Source organism: Meleagris gallopavo, chromosome 9 (genome assembly GCF_000146605.3).
Source record: "Meleagris gallopavo isolate NT-WF06-2002-E0010 breed Aviagen turkey brand Nicholas breeding stock chromosome 9, Turkey_5.1, whole genome shotgun sequence".
Taxonomy (NCBI): domain Eukaryota; kingdom Metazoa; phylum Chordata; class Aves; order Galliformes; family Phasianidae; genus Meleagris; species Meleagris gallopavo.
Genome location: NC_015019.2, coordinates 10,819,052 through 10,839,595, shown reverse-complemented (window position 1 = coordinate 10,839,595; position 20,544 = coordinate 10,819,052). Strand labels below are relative to the sequence as shown.

At 44.2% G+C, this 20,544-nt stretch overlaps 1 protein-coding gene across 1 annotated transcript in view; it reads right to left on the bottom strand.

The window, feature by feature from the left end:
- Positions 1-12,369: 12,369 nt before the first annotated feature.
- LOC100543628 (gamma-aminobutyric acid receptor subunit gamma-4) overlaps positions 12,370-20,544 on the bottom strand; it is a gene marked incomplete at its 5' end in the record, with an annotated part of 30,726 nt that continues 22,551 nt past the window's right edge. The window contains 3 exons of the mRNA XM_031554727.1: positions 12,370-16,822; positions 17,858-18,060; positions 19,987-20,139. Of these exons, the coding sequence (XP_031410587.1) occupies positions 16,523-16,822; positions 17,858-18,060; positions 19,987-20,139 (656 nt within the window). The remainder of the gene's footprint in view (positions 16,823-17,857; positions 18,061-19,986; positions 20,140-20,544) is intronic.

Sequence of the window (20,544 nt, the reverse complement as noted above, 5' to 3'; positions counted from 1 at the left end):
CCTGAGATCATATTCAGTTCTACTGGGTCTGCTGCAGTGACAGCTCTTGAATTAGTTTTGCAGTGCAGTCTATGGACAAAGCACTGAGCCAGAAGTCATGGCACTTGCCTTGTCTGAGTGCAAATCCAGCCTTACAATGCCCAGCCAACAGCAATCACTGAAGTTTTCTTGATCTGCCTGTTCTGGGGATGGGAAATTCCCGTTGCAGAAATTCACCCCACATGCTAACCAGCCTGCTCTCTAAATGCTTATGTGTCCATCTAGATTGAAAATGAAATGATGACTGGCTTGTAAATGTTCCCTGCATCTTTCTAAATCCCTTTTCATCCTGAGCGACGCATGGAAGGAGCGTGGGAGAGTGTGAGTAGGCAGAGAGAGAGAGGGATGGGAGGGCTGTGTGAATTTGGGTATGCACATCAGCAATCAAACATTGTGCAAAATTGCTGTGAAAGCAAGCAAAAAAGATAAGTTTCATGTCACAGTCTTCAGATGATGAGATACTGCTGCTAATGTTTTCTGTGCTAGTGAAGTTAAAGTGGGACTTGGTTACTGAGACGAGCAAGAGTTCACCTCACATCTCTCTGTCCTAACCCTTTCCTGCTTCTTCTCTCTACTGCTTCACAGTTGTGTTTCCTTGGAACAAGTCCATGTTTGTTTGCTTGTTTTTTTTTTAATAAAACTTGCTACTTTTTCAGCCCTTCATAAAGTTCACAGGAAACACGTCTATCCCAAATAGCCACCTCAGATTTGTTCAAAAGGCATGTACGTACCAGCGGCAGTAGAGCCGTCCGGCCAACCCCAAAAACATGATTAGAAAGGCCAGACCAGGTTTGGCTGTGATGGAAGACAAGGTTATGCATACCTTCCCTAAGTGCCCCAGTCCCTGTTATCAAGCCCTTCAGCAGGATCCTGCAGCCTTTTGTGTCTTTTAAGGAGCCATTCTGCTCTGTGAAGCAGGGAGCAGCTCCCATGTGGACTATACCTCAGCAGTCTTAATTCCCCTGTTTATAAATAAGTTTTCCCTTGACTGCCATATCCCAGTAACATCTACGTGTCAAGCTGTGATCTTATGGCCTGTGAATCATCACTGATAACGGCGATCCTGCTGGCTGACTCTGACTTCTGCCATCTGTGTAGCACCAGGAATACACACCACACCTAGCTCTTCTCTCACTGGGATCTACGTACAATTCTGGGGCTCTGGCAGGAGCCTGGATAGATTTTGCCTTTCTCTTTTAATATACAGGGCAAGCAGACAGTAGGAACATGTTTTGGTGCTACCACCGAAAGTTGGGTATCCATCTATGCTAGTGCTGGAGGTACAACTTTTGAAGAAGGTAAGACTGTTTTATACAGATGTGATTTGCTCAGGCTCTCTGTCTTTTGAAAGGACAAATGAGAAAAAGCAGGAGATGCAGAGCTGCCTTGTTTGATTCTTGCTGGCTGAGGGATGCCCTGCTGGGCAGCAGGAGGTACAGCTCAGCTTCCTATGTCTGAAAGGTACTCCTGCTCTCCTGACCCAGCATAGGGGAGGCTTAGCCTCTCCCTTCCCTTTCTTTCACGTTCATGCCTTCTCCTGGCATCAGGACCAGTTTAGGTCTGAATTTTCTTCTTTTTACCCTCAAAACTCTTCACTGCCTATCCCACATCTCCAGCAAAAAGAGGAAACTTTGGCTTCAATATCTCCTCCTGTTTCTCCATCTGCACCATCAGCATCTGGACCTCCATCCCTGGGACTTTTTCCTGCTTGTTACAGAGCTCATGTAAGTCCTCTGCTCTACTGTCCCCTTTTCCATTGCAGTTGTATCACCCTTCTTCAGAATGAAAATAACATTCAAAACTCTGGAGCTGAGTTGTAGTAATAGGCACCAGCTAAATCTTGTGGGTGAGAGACCGAAGCCTGTGCATTTGCTGGCAACAAAAGATGACATTGGAAGGACTAGCTGGGTGGTGAGGTATCTTGAGTCCTCTGCCTGTCTCTGCTACATCTGTGTGGTGTAGCTGAAGGTGTGTCATTTAGTTGCTCTGTGTCTTCCCTACAGCCAGGATAACAACACCTTGTGGGGGTGAGAGTAGATGTTCTTTGGCATTTGTCATCTGTTCGGCTGCAAGCACCCAAGGGAGGCCTATAAATAAGTGAGGGGCTGTGATTCAGCAGTCACTGGAGGAGCAGCAGCTGCCACGGTGTCCATTTCTTGATCTCAAAAGCCTAACCTTTCTTTTTTTTTTTTTTCTTTTTACATTAAATTTGTAAGAGCCCCCATACACAAGTGGAGCAGGGGGAGGTGATCTTCTGTGCCTCCAGGGAGGATGGTGTGGAAGCAACCACTGCAGGAATGACACAGCCATGAAACTGATAGCAGGCTCCACCACACTATCCTCATTCCTTATTGATGCACACCTGTTTTCATGTTTCTTTCTTCTGTTTGCTTGGGTGAGTCTGTTATCAATGGGAAGAGAGCACACTAAAAGAAGCTGTTGAGGTCAGAATTGGGGAGAAACAACTGGGTATCTGGATGGGCTTTAGAGATTGCAGCACTTTTCCATCTAGAATTAAAGTGATGGGTCTAACATGAGACACTGATCTGAGCAAAATCACAATTGTGTACACGAGGCTCTGAGCATCATAATGGCAGCCTGGATTTAGGTTCTGATTGCTGTGTTCAGCTTTGCTTATGTAATTCACCCAATGCTTTGGAACATTACTGGCAGTTATACTTTTGTAAGCCTGTATGGGCCTGTGTCTGCTGGGACGTGCTGAAGTAAAAGTCCTTTTCTGTGCTTACATTTGGGAGAAAAGTGTCTGCGTATGACCTTCCAACAGCTACAGCATCAGCTCTGCTCCAAGTGGCATTTTATGGGCTGTTCTCTGTTGAAATAATCCTAGTGAAGGCCTTGGCTTTTTCTCCATTTGGGAGATATATGTCCCTTTATTGTCCCAGCAAGTAAACACCTCCAAAATCTGATGAGGTCAAATTTGCTGAGCAGAGTTGTCTATTTGCCCAGTGATGAAGGTGGGAAGAAGCCTCATAGGACAGCAGGAAAGGGAATCAGTTGGCCCAAAGGAAAGTGACTAGTAACACTGAGAGCAGGTATGAGATCTGCAATGCCCTAGCTCATCCTGGTGATCCTCTGCACTGATCCAAGCATAGCAGCACCAAGCTCTGCCACTGACTTTAACAGACCCTGGCCATCAGACCAACGATGCCTTTACACCTTGGTGAATGAAGATGTGTTCTGTCCTCTAGATGAGAATATAGGGAAGCAGCTGCAGAGGCATCACACAGACTTCTTTCTGAAGCACAGCCAACGTGGAGGGAAAAGCTGTCATCCAGGTCATTCTTTGGCTTTCACCCTTTCTAATGAACCCTTGTTCCTGGTGACCACTCAGCCCTTCTGCTTTCAATTCAGCAAATTACAAAAGAGCTAAAAAGCAAAGAGGAGGAGAAAAAGACAGAATGATATATTTTTGTGCACACTCTCCCTCTCCCTCTTCATTCCTTTGAGCCATTTTTAACCTAAGCTAATTCAGCTGGAAATATTAATAACCTTATAAGGACGCCACTTCCTTGTAATGAAGTGTAAAGGTCACTTCTGCTCAAATCACACAACTCTTTCATTTTGTTCTCTGCGAGGAACAGCTCCTCTCTTTAATTATTCAGTTTGCTTTTATATTGCAGTCGCTGCTCTCTTGTCTCTAATCTCTGACACTTTCCCATTACGCAAGTCCCCGGGAGGCTGGGCCAAGAGACCTGCTGGGTCACACCAAGCACCCGACTGCTGCGAGCAGAACTGGGGACCTGCTCTGGGGGAGGAAGGAGCGACTGGAAGTGGAGAAAGAGGGATGATTCTCCCTCTTTTTTTCAGAGTTGTTTCTTTGATGCTATGGGTCAACTGGTATTTCTTCAAGGTTTGGGCATTGTAAATTATGTTAATTACTGGTGGAGTTAAATCCTTACTTGTGAGGGGAAACTTGATGTGATGAGAAGTTGGGCGGGAAGGAAATTGGGATCCCCAGGATTCACCCCCTGGATGGCAGGTTTGGGTTGGGAAGTGACCTCTGGCCACTGACTGCCAACTGAGGAATACAGTTCCCCGACAGCCTTGTGCTACAAATATGAGGACTCCTAGGGCAGGCCACGGGAGCCACTAGCACAAAGATAAGTGATGGATTTGGTGAATTCCAATCTCTTGAAATGATTTTAGGATCACATGCAGACAGGTGCCAACAGAAGCATGGGAAATAGGGCCAGCAGTCTCAGGCCACAGTCTCCCATTGATCTCAGGCAGGCTTTGGTTTAGTAGTCCCTTGGGGTTCTTCTATCCACTGTGCTGGCACCTAGTGAGTCTTTCCAGGAAAGCCTCAGCAGCCAAACCAAGCAGAATCATAGAATGGCTTGGGTTGGAAGGGACCTCAAAGATCAGCTAGTTCCAACCTCCTGCTAGGGTTGCCACCACTAGATGAAATGCTAGATTAGGCTGCCCAGGGCCCTATCCTGCCTGGCCTTGAGCACCTCCAGGAGTGAGGCATCCACAACCTCTCTGGGCACATGCTCCCTGCTTCCCTCCCATGTGGGCAGGTCTCATCACCCTCCAACCCAGGATCCTGTTAATGTAACTAGTGTAGTTACATTAGAGGGTAGTGGGGCCCTGGTTGGGGTGGTCCTTTCTCCTCGCTGCTGGGCCAACATGGGTGCAGCAGTGAGCCTAAGACCACAGGCAGAAAAGAAAGAGGCTACACTGGAATCTGTGAGGCCCTCTGAAATCTTCAGGGGCTGAAAAGGGCTATTTCAACGTCTGATATTATTCTTTTGTAGTAATTATTAGTATAGCATCCTAAATAATTAATAACCATAAATAATTGCATGAACTCAAGAGACGAAGAACCAATTTTTTGATGGCTGTAACCCTTCTCTCCATCCAGAACTCCTCTGTGGTGTTCTGTCTCCCTGAGTGGAATGTTTAAATGATTTGAGCAGTGTGGGGTTTCCTCCATTTCCCTGTGGGTTTCTTCATTCTCTGGTCTAATTATAACATGATAGTAGCTATTAATGCTCACAAACAAACACAGGTCTGCGGTAGCTGCAACATGAGTTAAGGTTTATATAATCATGTGAAGAATTGAGATCTGAAAAGCTTTCTTCTGTGTGCTGCATTAATCTTTTAAAAGGAGCCTGACTGATGATGTGTGCGTGTGCGTGTGGCTGTTTTCTTTTCCTTCCCTCCCCATGGAGTCCAGCTGTTGCTGGCAATATGTGGTGCGCTCAGCACCAGCCAAGTCATTGCTACAGCTAAAAGGATTTCTCTAGTCTCGTGTTCACATTAATCTGGTGATGAGTGGCTAGAGTGCCAAATCCTGGACAGTGCTGGAGGTAAAAGGGTATACAAAAGAGACCTGTAAAGGTTTGGCTTATTGATGGTAAGATACACTTGCTGGCCAAAGAAGTCTGATACTGAAATAACAGAACTGGCATGATTGTCTTCGAAGTATAGCTGACAGCTAAGGCACAGAGATGTGAAGCAACACTGTCATAGCCACATGGGAAACCTGAAGAAAAACAGAGCACTGAGGGCTGAGATGTCCTCATCTAAGCTGTGCTGGTTCCAGGTGTTTGGCCTCCCATTTCCCCCCTTGGACGTGCCATGGTAATAGTGACATCATAGTTATCTCAAGCTACCAATCTAAACTGTCTTCTATCAGCATATTCTTTCTGATGTTTCCTGAACATTTGGCTTTAACAGCTTCCATCCTTGATGCAACTTGTTGCAGAGGAAAACCAATGTCCATGGCTAAGTTTTGCATCAGTGTACTCTGTCCCTTCTCCCCTGCCTTGCAGGCCATTAGAAACAGCAATCTGCAGTAGCATAAATCAGACCAGGGCACAGTTTGCTTTGTTTGAAGTCCTACAAATGTATCTTAGTTCCACCTGTATCTCTCTAAAAATCTGAGCTTAAGCATGCCCCGTTCTTTTATTCAAAACCCCACAGTTCAAAGGCTGTGACTTTCCAGAGACGGGAAAGAAACAAACAACTGTGAATCTTTAGGTGAAAACAAATATTTGACAGTGATTTTGCAGGTGTGATTTCTTTGCTGAATCCAGGTTGAGCTTTGGATTTTACTATGTGAAGTTTGACACCTTTGATCCCACCCACCCCCCTACCAAGCTCAGAAGCGTGGCCTGTGGTAACAAAATTCGGGGATATCAGACAGTCCCAGAAGAGATAAGGAAACATTATCAGGAATAGTATGCTGACACTGGGGGATGAGACTGAAAAATTGTGTGGGAACTATTAGCTGGAATGGAGGAAATGTCACTTTCCAGAGTCATCAATAAAGCAAATCCAGTCTTCTGACTGAAGATATGAGCTGTTTTATAATGAAGACATCGGGATTAGAAACAGAAACTGAGAAAACAAGGAGACTTGCTCAGGCCTAGAGGTAGCAATGCTCTGGGTAATTCATGTCCTAAACCTGTTTGTTTGAAAGCATCTCTGCTGAAATTGATACGGCAAGTACTCTTATGGTTAACCGTATGCTATGGTGCCTTCTGGCCCCAGCCAGAGGCACTGCAATTAAGGAAACAAATGCTGTCTTTTTCTCTTGGTCTTGCTTAATACTCCAGATGTCTGGTGCAGTAGTTTCTTGCTCTTTGGTGGATGGTCTTTGCTGCACAGTGACAGTCTGCACCTCTGTGGAAATGCTAAGCTCTGGCACGCAGGGGCTTTGTGAATCTGTCTGTAACCTGAGGGAACAGATGGCAAGCCCTGACAAATGCATGCTGTCCCCCCCTTCCCTGCTCCTTTCTGCTGCAAACAGAGGCCTTAAAAAGGATTGATGGGGCTAACAACAACCTCATCTAGGATAAGTCTTTGGGGGATTAATGACTAGTCGCTGGGGAAAGGTTTAATGGTCCAAAGAGATCAGCAGTCTCAAGCCAGTTTATTAATCAGCTGAAGCTAAGGCAGTTATAGCTTAGCAGCTCGGCTTGAGAAGGGGCAGAGGGGCAGCTCTGAGCCATTTCCACACAGAAACAAACCAACAAAGCAAAGAGATTCCTAGTGCAAAAGCTCACTTATGGTGAGGCTGGCTACCCACCCAGCTTTGCCTATAGCTGCGGCCACTAGCAGTGGCCAGTAAGATGGCATCCCCATGCAACGGCCTGGGCAGTTGGGAACTGCTATTGGGAGAGGAAATTTATTCCTAACATCTTGTTCAGAGATCAGGTTTCTGCCCTGGAGCACGAACACTGAGGTTATTATTTTTATCACAGCAAGTCAAAGTACAGAAGTTATTCTTATTCATACAAACGTCTAATCCTACTCTGATTCCTCCTGAGCTGTTGCATTTGCTTTGATTACTTTTCCCAGTTATAGCTAAAATAAATTTGGCAATATAATAATCTGCCTTTACAGTGCAGCAGTTGCTGGGATGAAGAGAGAAGGCACTGAGCAGGTCCTGCTAAGGACTGTGTCCTAGCTCTGGCTGTGCCAGAGAAGTTAGATGCTGTTAGTATGGAGGAAGGCGTAAGTGCAATGCCTGGACTACCTAACATGGAGTATTAATGCCTGAATCTAATATTTGTTCTTCAGTTTTAGAGCTTCTGTGAGAAATCTAGGTGCCTTCAATCAGGTTTCCTGAGCACAGTGTATGAATTAAGAGACCTGCTCTGGGGGTACAGTGTGGACCTGTGGTCCTGCTCCCAGATACCAGATGTCCTGGAGGAATTGTCTGACGGCTCTGTGGAGAGGTATGTGTTAAGAGTTGCTGCCTTCTTCTCAACAGGAGTCTGGGAGATATCACAGCATGCTGGTATGTGCATCCTGGGGTCAGAACGCTCTTTACTTTCATCAAAGCGCAGTCCACATGCTTCATCCTCATAGAGTTTGTTTTAGGCAGCCTACAAAGAGTTTGATCTTCTAAAGAGCAGACTGGCTTTGCCCTAGAATCTGATCGTGGTGAGAAACTGTCTCTCTTCTGACACATTTTTAGATGACCAAACGTTTATGTTATTTTTGGATTTTTCGTTTTTATTGCTCTGCTTGCTTGACCCAAAGTCATGAACTACATGTGAGAGCAAATGCTTTATCTGCTGTTACCAGATGCCTTCCTGGGTAAAACGACTGCTAAACACATACTTTGCTCTTCCTGTAAATTCAGGTGTCAGCCATGTGCATTTCTGTTCCCTTGCGACCCTTGCTGAGCCTCTCTTGTTTCCCTCGCTGTAAGGCTCCTGGAGTACCTGGCACAGTGGCTGGCCGGCAATAGTGAAACCCAGCATGCTCTGTACAGTCCAGTGCAATCATCATGTACACCACAGGTCTCTCCTGTGATCTAAATACTTGGCATTTTGTAGAGTCACTAGGACAAGCTCTTCCCTGGAGATGAGCCCAGACAATCAGCAGGTGAAAGCTATTTCTGCAAGAGATAGTTGGTGACAAAAAATGTGTGTTTGTGATGTGGGTTTCTTCTGGAACAAACAGGGAGAGCAACCTCCTGTGTCTTGTGATGGCATCAGAGCATCCTCGGAGGAGGTACACTGGTACTACCCTTAGACCAAAGTCTGAAGCTCCTTGGGAGATGACAAGTTTCAATGAGGAAACCATGTTAGAAATATGATGAACTGTATTTCAGCCTGCCAAGTTTTTTCCTATTTTAAACATACGGACTGATGCTGAATTTAAATTCAAGTCCTAAGTACTGTACAAACGTTGGCTGTGTATAGTCCACATAGAATGGTGACTCTGTAACCCCTGAAATCAGTGACATGTGTTAATGACTTATCTGAAATCTCTGCGGCAAACATTTCAGTCTCTTCAGCCAGGGAGATGGGGGTTACTTTGTGAATATCAATACAGATCAAATAAAACTTATCTCAAGGACAAATGCGTTTGTTCTGAAAACTTGGCCAAAGGAATTAGACGTGTTTCTTTAAAATATATCAGCCCAGAGTAAGTTTTTGTCTTCTCTTTTGATCAGTAAATGTTGATGATCAAGCCAAAATTTGAAATATGAGGTAGAACATAGCAAAAAATACTGAAAACAAAAAACACCATACAGTTTGCACAATTGGATCTGAAGATCTGTTTTGTAGACATCAGGCTATTTTTCTTTCATTTGATTTCATGTATGTGTAGTCACTCTGGCTTGTTTTGTATTGATCACAAGTGCTCTTGTGTTCTCTTTGCTGTATCCACTTATGCGTTTTTTGTTTGTTTCTTTGTCTGCTGGGTAATATGGCAGGTGTTTTGGGAAAGGGATGTTTATTTTATTTCATGCACTTGGCATAAGTGGGCCATCAAACGCAGAAGAACATATGCAAGGTGGGTAAGTAGAGAGATACATTATATTCGATCACTTTTTTCTTTTGTTATTTATGTAAAATTAAAGTCTGTCTACCTATATTTTAAAAATCCTCTTTTCTCCTCTGGACTAAAGTGGTTTATGCCTTCAGAAGGAATGTGTACTTTCTGGTTTCAGGCTGCATGGAATAATGCTGGGGCTACCAGCAGAGCTGGAAAGGGAGAGGGAAAGGAAAGAAGATGATGATTCTAGAAGTTTCCCTGTCTTTTACTTTTTTGCTTTGTATTCTCTAGATGGTTTAGGGGGAGATGCTTTTTCCTAATTTGCTGCCAGATGAATATCTTGAAAACAGAATATTGAGAAATCATGAGAAATGTCTGAGAAATGTCTGAATAAGCTCAGCATGTTTCTCTATTGGGCTGTTAGGCTTATGTATTGCAATGAACAAAGAGGGCATGCAGGCACTTTGAGATGGTTCCACAAGAGTTGTGTACTTTGTTTTGATTTTTGGTTTAGTATCTGCTTGGCCAAATCACTTGCACTTGGGATTACTCATGAATGTAGACAGCTAGCATTGTACATGCTCCTTTTTTGAAGTGTGATAGTTCTAGCTCACTAAATTCTGCAGCTTTTTTCATTCTTACACTTTGTCTTGGCTTTCTTCCCTGAGATGTTGATCCCTGTTGGATACTATTCAGGGCTGGCTGAAGCGCTGTGATAGAGTTACTGGTGAAGGACATTTACATGGAGGAACAATAGATCTCTATTATGGCAAAGACAGGTTACAGTCAGAATGCCTGAAATGGTGTCACAAGAATTTCTTTGACCAGACCTGATGTGTTTCTCCAGGAAGAGTGATATATGCAAAGAAGATGGTACTACGCTGTCTGTTGGGAATTTTTGCTTCCAACTTGTTTCTGGTCAGATAGGGATTTACTCTGGAGGGAATGAAAACACCAAGAGAAGTAGAATAATGTGAGGGGAATGTCTCTGTTTCACCTTGCATCTAGGAAGAGGAGGTATCTGAAAAGATTGCCTTTGGAGTTTGGTCAGGGTCAGCAACACATGAGAGACACAAGCCAGAAATGCTGCAGACTGACGAAGGGCAGAAAATTTATGGCAACCGAATAAAAGTCTTTTTCTAGCAGCTGTGAAACACAAGTCACTAGTTTGTTTTGTTCTGGAGTCTGTGACTGGGCTTGAAAGAGCATGCTGACACCCATAGGTGTCCCTTGTTCACTGTAGTTGCTTTCTTTTGGAGCCCTATAGCCCTGTTATGACATACATATCAGCCAGAAACTTAAGCCAGGGTCACCCATCATCTGCCCACTGCATTTCACACCATGTGCAACTTACATTACTACTTTTTTCCCTTGTTCCTGCACAGCTGATGGTACCTCTTAAATCTGCTGACGATATGAGTCCAGCAAAGGGTCATCTGATTGCTGGAGAGGTGCCGCAGTGTTACTCATCAGCTAAGGTAAGAGCATTCTCTCACAGTTAACCAGGTGGTTCTGTCATTTGACACCAAAGTTGTGTGCCTTGACATGTGCTGTTCTGTGTTGTGGTTTAGAAGGCAGTCAAGAGACCTGAGTTCTTTCAAATAAATGGCTCAGCTTGGAGCACTGTGGTTTGATGTTCCTAAAGCTGCTAATCCTAATTAACAGCTTTTCTGAGTCCATTTTATACCACTCTATAACAGCCCAAGTGGGCTTTAAAGTGAATGGAAATGACCCCATGGAGAGCCCTCTCTGGAGATGTTGCTATGCCGACCTGCTTACAGCAGCTATTAAAGTTTCAGTTGCTCTCTCCCATCCTGCAGTGCTGTAACTGTCATATGTGCTCAGATGGTGCCAGAATTGTGTCTCAGATGGCTGGGGCCTGGTCTCAATTATTTGGGGAAAACGGGGAAAGAAGGGTAAGAATGGTAATATCATGTCTGGCAATAATATAAAGAATCTGCAACAGCAGCAGGAAAAAAAAAAATAGCTGCACAAACCTGAGATTCCTCTGGAGAGGGAAAAAAAAGAAGGGTCAATTTTCTTTCTCCACAACCCTTTCAAAAAACTTTTTTTCCTAAACATACCTCTTCATTGAAGGTCTGCTGGCAATAAGGCATTCTTCCTGGTTTTCTCACCCGGTCTGATGGGAACACCAAGCACCTAGCCATGTTATATCCCCTTCCAGTTCAGGGGGTACATCCTGCTGCTAATGAGCTGTTGGAGGGTGTGCTATGCTGTCAGTTGACACCTCTTCTCCAAAAGGAGTTTCTCTTGCTGGAGAGAAGAGGTCACACAATCTCTCTCAGTTGACAAAGAGCAGCAGGGGCAATAAGGTTAGTGTAGGGTCGCAGTCATCTGGATGGCAGTGTCCACCCCAAGCCCCTGCCACGATGGCAGAAGCAGAAGTGCTTCTGTCACCCTTCCTGTGCTGCAGCACAGAGCTTGAAAAAATTTTGGCCATGCTCATTCTACTTAAATTCAATCTTCCCAGAGCCCATAAATCTGAAGCATTAGGAGGAAGACATTATGAATATATTCTAGCAATATAAAAAGTAACGACTTAATATAGCTTTTTCTCCCCCCTTCATTCACAATCTCATGTTTTTAACATTTTGGCAACTGTCAAATCTTGAAGGGATATAATGTGTGCTAGAGAGAGAGAAGAGAGATTTTCCCTTTCGAGGATGGTGTGAACTGAGCCTGCAGAGATCTTTTCCCCTCCTTCTAGATCAGAGCTTAAGCCCAGAGGCGAGTAATGACTACGTGTCTGCCTGCTGTGCTGTTCTAGGCTTGGGCAGAGACATAGTACATTTCAACAGAAAGAGAAGAATATCTTATTTTATCAATGGCATTCCTTAATATGAGGAGTCTGGCACGAAAGGGAGAAAGAAACCCACACAAGAAGGGCCTTGAACCATGGGGCCCTCTGGCCCATGTGCTGGAGCAGCCCCAGGATGTGCTGGCAGCCCAGCCTTGCTCAGAAAGCAGCACAGTCCCTCACCACAACCTGAGTAAAAATAACAACACCTCCTGTTAGCAATCAAAAGGTAGAAAAAAAGAAAAAGAATAAAAAAGTGCATTAGAAGCACAATGATTTTATAGTTTGAGCGCTGGCAGCAGCTCCGCGGCCTAATGGTTTCCATGACGATGGGGAGGCCCTGCTGCAGCCCTGCTCCACGCGTGGGAGAAATGATCCTGGAGATGGCAAAACGCACACTGATGTACTGGGAAAACCCCAGGACTGGTGTGAGGCAGGAAGAAACGTAGAAAACATGGTCCCAGAGAAAAATTAAAGGAAGAGAGGGGATAATATAATGGCATGAGAGGTGGCACATATAGGCTGCGTCCTCTTGGAGGCAGGGTCCCTCCCTCAGCCTCCCTTCATGCTGTGGATGAGGATGTGTCTGCAGTGATATGTGTCCCCTTGGCAAGTTCATTAAGTCCAAATGGGATGACTTAAATGTGTAGACAGACAGTGTCATTGGAGACAGAGAGTCCATTCTGTTGTTTATTATCTATAATAAGTAGCATCCCAAAATCTCAATGAATGATCAAACCCTAGTGTTCTAGGCTCCATACAAATACACAGTAAGAGAGTCCCTGCCCTGAAGAGCTTACAGTCTAAAAATGGTTCCTTATCTGTTATAATTTGGAGGAAAAGGAATTGGAGAGAGAGAAATGAGAAATCAACTTTTTTTTTCTGACTTGTTTCATCTTCTAAACAAAAACCATCATACATAAATGCTGAGATCATCATTTTCAGTCCCCATCATTAGCCAGATGTTCTTGGGCTGTGTACCCTGGAGCAAGCTAGTCAGACTGGTGAAAAGGCAACAGCTGTCCCAGGCTGAAAGATGCTACAACACGAAAAAGGCACTCCAGCTTGATGGCAGAAACTACAGAGTGCAGGGAAAGGCAGGTGGTTGAAGCAGTTTTGGGAGGGGAGCAGTAGGGCTTGGCTCCCCATGCCTGCTCAAATACGGCTACGAATTCAGGCTGCTGAAGGTCTCTGTGCCCCATATTCCCTGCACCTGTTTTTAGGAAATGGAAGCTTTGCAAAGTAATTAAAAAAAAAAAAAAATCTTTTCTTGGCTTTCCTTTTTTGAGAAACTGTCGAAGCTTACCTAAAAACGTACTTGAATTTGTGCATGCCTTTATTTATTGAGCTATTTGTGATGGACATAGATTTCCCTATGCCAAAAAGCCCCCTCCCTCCTCCTTACCCAGCCTAAGTAATCAGTTTCCTTGTGCTCCAGCCCACACTGGGCTATTTTTCTCCATCAAATTCATCATCACTGGTTAAATAACTGAGGTGTGTGTTGGCTTTGTCTTTTTTTGGTGTGAAATGTTATAATCATTAAAGTCTACTTTGCTCAAGTCCCTGTCATCCTCTTAGGTCACTTGTACACTGTGCTTCTCTCCTGACTTACTTATTCTGTTAGAGTTCTAATTTCAATATGCTGCTGCTCTCAGGGCTGAAACCTTTACTCTGATGTCCATGATGACCATCTTCATCCATCAAGGCTCCCAAGTGCTCTGAAGCTGCAATGAGTTTGAGATATTTGGACTCTTTTGGGCAAGTATAATAAATTTTCTTGTCCAGCAGTCCTGTCTTGGATGCTTCCCTTCCAGGTATTGCTGCCTGTGTTCACCACAGCCTACATTGCCTGCATATCTTTTATACTACTATTCTGTTAATGATCATACTTGGCATGGGCCCTGGCTTGCCACCAGGGTGTCCCCTTCCACACACACACTAGCAATTATCTTCTGACATCTGGAGACATGCTTCACTCAGACTCTGTCACATGAGCCAATTTTAATCTAAGATGCTCTTTCCTGTTGAGATCACAGGTCCCTATCTAATTCAGCTCCCTGTCTGAGTACAGTTGAGTCATAGGAGCTTTTTCTATTGCTACATCTAATAGTACTTTGCTATCAGGAGCAGAACATCAACCTGCTTGGCTGGGAGTTGGCACTGTCACCCAGCAGCCCTCCTTGTCTGGAAGTTGTTTTGATTCTTTTCTTAGACTTCTCCCTCTCTGTGTGTCTCTCTCTAAAACATTAATTTCCTCTAATTAGAGCCTCCTTAACAATTCTTTTTCCCCTCTCCTCAGTTAATTTCCTCTAATTAGAACCTCCTTAATAATTCTTTTGCTAAATCAATTTCCTTAGTTAGAACCACCCGCCATAATTTCTTTCCATCCTTTCAGAAGCTGTCAGAGTAGCTAAGCAAATTATGCTTCTGGGTAACCTTTATCTCTTACTTGGTATTTTAAAAGAACCGTAACAGGTTAGACAGGCACAATTTCCCCTTCCAGAGCTATGCTGGTCTGACCCCATTAGGTTATACTTAGCTGAGTGTTGTACTATTGTATACTTAATTAGGCACTCTAGCTGTTTCTCTGGAACCAAGGTAAAGCTGTATTTATGAATGAATTAAACATGACACTTCATTATTCAGATCAGATTTAACAATGTCAAAATCCATCTTTAAACCAGATCAAATTGCTCTCTAAGAATATATAAAACCTCCTACCCATTAGCTGTCCGAAGAGCCAACCATTCCTACCTTTTCTCTGCAATCATGCCAGCTTTTTTTCTCATGATGAGCCTTTTAAGTAGCAATTTGTCTAATACACGCTGTTCTTAAAAAGATTGGTTCTGTTTGTAATTTACAGAGTAAGCAAACATTAATGGCACACTACCTTTCACAGTCATGCTGTGGTCACCTCAGCAGCTGGTATAAATGGGGAGACAGCTGATTTATACCTTAGACCTGAATTTGCCTTTCTACATCATGCAGTTTCTTTCCAGTTGAGACTATATTTTGCATTTCTCTAGTTCTTTTCTTTAGGTCTGTTGAAGAATTCCACTGTAGTGGACCAGGGTCCTGCAAAGCAGCCATCTCTGTGTCTGATCTGTAAGAGAGCTACCAAGGAGCACTTGCTACCTTTCCTCGTTTTGGGAAGGAAAGGGGTAGGGATTAGTGACAAGTGGAAGGATTCATTCAGTTTTAACGAAGTCTGTTTTTTAATTTAAATATTAATTAAAAAAAAAAAAAAAGGAAGTAAACATCTGAGCTGCAGGAACTTGCTCTCTCCACTACCAATAAGTGCAGCACTTATAGCTGATAGTGTTCCTTTCTCTAATACTTATTTTTAAGTTAGCATCTACTACCATGCACAGATCTGATGGTTTCAACAAGTGTCCTTGCAAATGAAAGCACTACCCTGCTACCACGTATGATAGAATAGGGCCCCGATCACACGAGACAAGCCAAAGACATCTACGGCTCTATGGATTCATGGGTCTGTTTCTAGTCTTCACAGCACAAGGACTTTTCTACCTGTTTTGGCTATGCTCAGTGTAAGCTGTGTTTACTGCTCAAAGTATTGATCATAAATTGAGTGTCAACACAAGTCCTGAAAAGCCTGCTCCAGTAAAGCAGATGGGCCTTCCAAAACTTGTGAAGCGCTTTTCACTACCACCTGAAGAAAAATGCCTCCCTGGGTGAGTGCCTTGGATGCCACTTGATACAGCAAGCGAAGTGATGCAATAGGAATGCTCCACAGATATCCTACAAGGAGCTGGTGGAGGCTTGTGGCTACTCCATCCTTGTCTGTGCCACTCTCAGTTTCAAAACATTCAAGTCAAGTACAGTTACTTTGGGAAACCTGTACTATCGCTTTCTTTCACCATTCTTTCTCTTTCTGACCTCTCCAAGCCCTCAGCACTCCACAAAGTCTATTCTGGTGTAGGTGGTACAGAATTTGTAAAATACATTTTATTTTCTCTGCAGACGTAGTAACTATACAGAATATTCCATTTGCAATCACTTCTCATGGAATTTTGGGGTAGGTATGCATGGAAAAATGAAGCATTAAGGTTTTTGTTCTTGACAAAATCCCTAATGTTTTAGATGGGAATAGGAATTTTTGGGCAATCTTACAAGGAGCCAAATGCTGGTGGTGCTGGAGAAAGGGTTTTGGGGAAGGGAAGGTTCTTTAAAAAAGATAGGTTTGGAGGTTTAAAAAAAAAAAGTTAAAAGAAGGAAAAAAAAGGCTGTCTGGTTCTTCTTAGAAGAGATGAGAGAGTTGGAAGAAGGTTGGAATGTTCAGAGCGACAATCAACTAAACAGAAGAGACACTGTTCTCTCTATGCTCCTTGAAGAGTTCATCTTTTTGGCCTCCAGTCCATTCCAGCTGAGGAAGAATGGCTAGAGATAGAGATAGGCAATCCAGTAGACAATATTGAAGAGCAGGAAGGCAGTGGGGAAGAAGACACGGGAGTAGGAGTCCAGGCGGGAGATATGAATGCGGACCCTCCCCTCCCGCCACATCCCTGTCTGACAGTCCTCAATGCAGCAGAAGAACCTCTCACATTCCTTTCCTTCCAGGCATGGAGAGCCAGGGTCATCATCATCATCCTCCTCTATCTCTGGAGGCCAGTGCATGATATTGTTGATGTTGATGTTGATAGCAGTAAAGGATGGCATCACCTGTGCGCCAGCAGGTGGCTGTAATGAGGAAGGGTAAATGGATTAAAGGAAAAGAAAATGCAAGAAAACATGTTTTATACACCAAAAATTATTCAACAGTCAGTTGGTCAGTTCATGACATAGGCACAGTTCAGTGGAGTGACATGACTGTTCATCTCCCTTCTCTGCATCTGATTGCCATACTGTGGAGATTTGGCAGTTACCTGCATGATTGTGAGTTTCCTCCCTGGCATTCTAGGGCACAGATTTAGGCAGCAAAAGTCTACTTGCTATGATTCCCCAACTTTGCCATAGTCAGCAAGCAGGGTGTTTGCTTTCCAGCTGTACTAGCCCCTTCCCTCATTCCCCTGAGTTCTGCTGTCTCTGAGGGCAGAGCTATAGTCCAGGTATGTCTTCTGGTTGCTGTTAGCTGCTGGAGGATAGCTGGGGCAAGGCTGTTTGCAATTCTTAACCTCTCTCCACTAGTGCTGGGAAAGGAGTGTGGGAAGGTAGAAATCTTTTTGTTTTCAGTTGTGTGTTGGCTCAGAGGCCTGTTTCATCTGATGTGTCAGATGTATCTGCACTAAGCCTAGGCAGATCTCAAGAGGATTATGGCATCTCTGGGTTTGCTGTCTCCGCACTCAGCAGATTTTCTGATGACAGACCACAAAAGACAGTAAGTCTTTGCATCTCTGTGACCTAAGATACTTATGTAATCCTTAAAGATTAAATCTATAAAGACTGAAGAGCCTGGGCGTGGATTGCTCTATCTTGAAGTGGACATTTATGTTTAGTCATGTAAACTATACTGACAAGCTCTCCAGCAATTGAGCACAGGGTTCCTGGCCCCAACAGAGACCTTCTTGTTTTATGGGAGTCTCGGGGGATTTTTCTGGTTATGTCTGAATTTCAAGTGCTCTGACCCAGCACACAGATTGGTTTGAAAACCTTATGAACAAAGTACATGTCAGGCACTGAACAACTTCAGCAGTTTCCAGTGCAGGCTTAGGAGAGAGATTCCTAAATGACTTGGAGTTCTAACAGTATGCAGCTCTGCTGGCTACTTCAACCTACCAGTCTGGCTTTCCTGCTGTTGTGCTCCAGTGGCTTCTTGTTTCCCACCAGGTAGTTGAGTGTAGCATACTCCATGAGGGCTGCGAAGACGAAGATGAAGCACACGGACACAAAAAGGTCCATGGCTGTGATATAGGAAACACGGGGCAGGTGCTTGCGGGAGATGGTACTCAGTGTGGTCATTGTTAGCACAGTGGTGATACCTAAGAGAAAAAAAAGCTAGTTCAGGTAACGAAGAAAAGCACTTCTGTCTTCAGTATGCTCTCAGTCCCTCAAACACCTCAATTTTCCATCTCCTGTGGGAGAGAAAAGCCTTTAGATGTCTGGTCCCTTTTTTGCTCTACTTAGCCAGACTCTGGTCCTGCAGTAACCTCTGACAACACACCATGGAAAAAACTGTTTGAAACCAGAACATTGCACAGGCTATAAACATGTACTGGTAAAGGAGCGTGGAACTTGAACTCTGTTTAAGGCTGCATGCAGAGTGCAATGTCTTGGATGCTAGGAAATAACTGCTAGGCAGATGTCTTTGGGCAGGTAGTGGATGAATTGTTCTCCCTTTGAGTATGTCCCCAGGATAAAATTGGCCCAATGGCTCATCAACTGGATGGGAGATGGTAATGAATCTCCTGTGGCTCAAATGGGGCTTGGAATGGATTTCTAAGTAGCATTAGTGCTCACAAACCTGTTTTCAGAGATCAGGCATTAGGAACCAACACACGATCAGCTCCAAGAGTTGGTGTTGTTCTCTCAGCTACTGCTTTTAGAATGTGGAGGAAGCTGTGGAATTTCACCTGCTTCTCTTTCTCTAGCACTCTTCTAAATCCACCTGTCAGACAGGTGCTCACCCCATTGGCTCGGGGTGGGAGCATAGCACGAGATTTTCATATTTTCTTACTGCATTTGTATTAGCAACTGCGATGTGACTTCCTACATATCTGAAATGCCAATGGAGCTGGTGCAGTTAACATCACTTTAATGTAGGCCAGTGGGCTTGAAATGTAGTGGGGATCATATATATGAAGAATACATTACTCTTGATGTGCCAAGATCCTTTCCTACAGCAAAGGCCTGCCTCCTGTGGGAGCCTGCCTCTATTTTTTGAGACACTCACACTCACCACAGTGGAGCCCTTTTGCCTCTTGCTGTTCACTCCTTCCACAGCCATGGACTATGGTGTACCTTCACCTTTATTGGAAATGACACCCTTCTTTTCCTCCTGACCCTATCCAGGACTCTAAAGAAATTGATTTTGATAGAGAGGTGGGAAGGAATGTTCAGAATGGATGGGTTCTGAGTAGCCCTGCCTGATGCTGACAGTGCCGTGTCTCTCCTCGCCCTGCAAGGCCTGCAGGCAGGGCTAGGAATGCTACCTTCGATAACAGGGAAAGTCAGATGGGCAGGTTGGAGGGACAGCACTGGGAAGCTGAGCTTTCTGCAAAATACAGATGCAGCTGAAGTGCATTAAAGATTTGTAAAGCTTTCTTTAGCTCCTATCAGAGCAGGATTCAATCAACATGAGCTTTATCCTGCCTCAGAGAGCCACTGTAGATTGCAGAGCAGATCTGAACAACAGGTAGAACTGTTGGCATTCTCTGAGCTTCCACTATGGTGTAATTGACAAAGTCTGTACCTACTGAGCTTCCAGCTCTTGCTGGAATTTGGGATTCTATTTCTATGGCCAAGCAACTTTGCTCATTACCCTACAACTTTCATGTGACTGGACCTACACTGAGCCCCTGGGAAGTGATGAGGAGATGTAGAAGGTATGCATGTGGCTGGAGATCTTCAGTCAGTGCTGCAATGCCACAGTACACCCCTTTCCTCTCCCTTTTTGAGCATAAGAATATAACACTGTCAGCTTGAGAAGACTGTGTTCAGAACTTAGATCAAGAAATGAGTCTTTTGCCATCTTAAAGAAGTCCAGTACTGAAGTAGTTCAGGCAAGCACAGATAGATAGAAATTCAGCTGAGCTTAAGGACAATGCTATGAAAAGAAAGAGGGATGGACTTCACTAAGCTGAACAATGCCAAAATGCTCTAGGAGCTTCCATATTCCAACACTTCCAGTCTGCTAGTGTTGCAGCAGTAGTCAACAAGCAACATACATGAAACAGTCCTTCTCTTACCCAGAGATGTCCTGGCTGGTGTGGAGTCCCTCTTGATCCAGAAGGAAACCCAGGAGAGAACAACAGTCAGGATGCAGGGAATGTAGGTCTGAATGGCAAAATAACCCATACGTCTACTTAAGTCAAAAGAAACTGTCATCACCATGTACTCCCCTAGAAAACAAGAAGTGAAAGAGACACTAGAATCATAACATGTAGCTTACTAAGGCACAGAAAGTTTCAGAATTTGGAGCATTTCTGTTGCAGTTTACTAGTTGTTTTAAGTGCCCATCTGGCTGTTCTTGTGCCTGACATTGTGACTGCTCCGCTTCCTAGCTTCACAGATAGCAATGTGCCTGGTTGAGGTAGGCTGGCATTGTGCTGGCTTGCTGTTTTAGCAGTTAGTGGGCTCTGTGGCTGTATGACTTTCTGGCTTCATGACCAATTTAAGAGCTGATTTTGTGTTTGCCTGACTGGCCAGCTGGCTGGCCATGCACACTGAAAAGCACTCTGTTGGGGAAAGTTTCAGGGAAGAAACTCAGGAGAGTATTCATCTTCAGCTGATTGCTTCAATGGTTT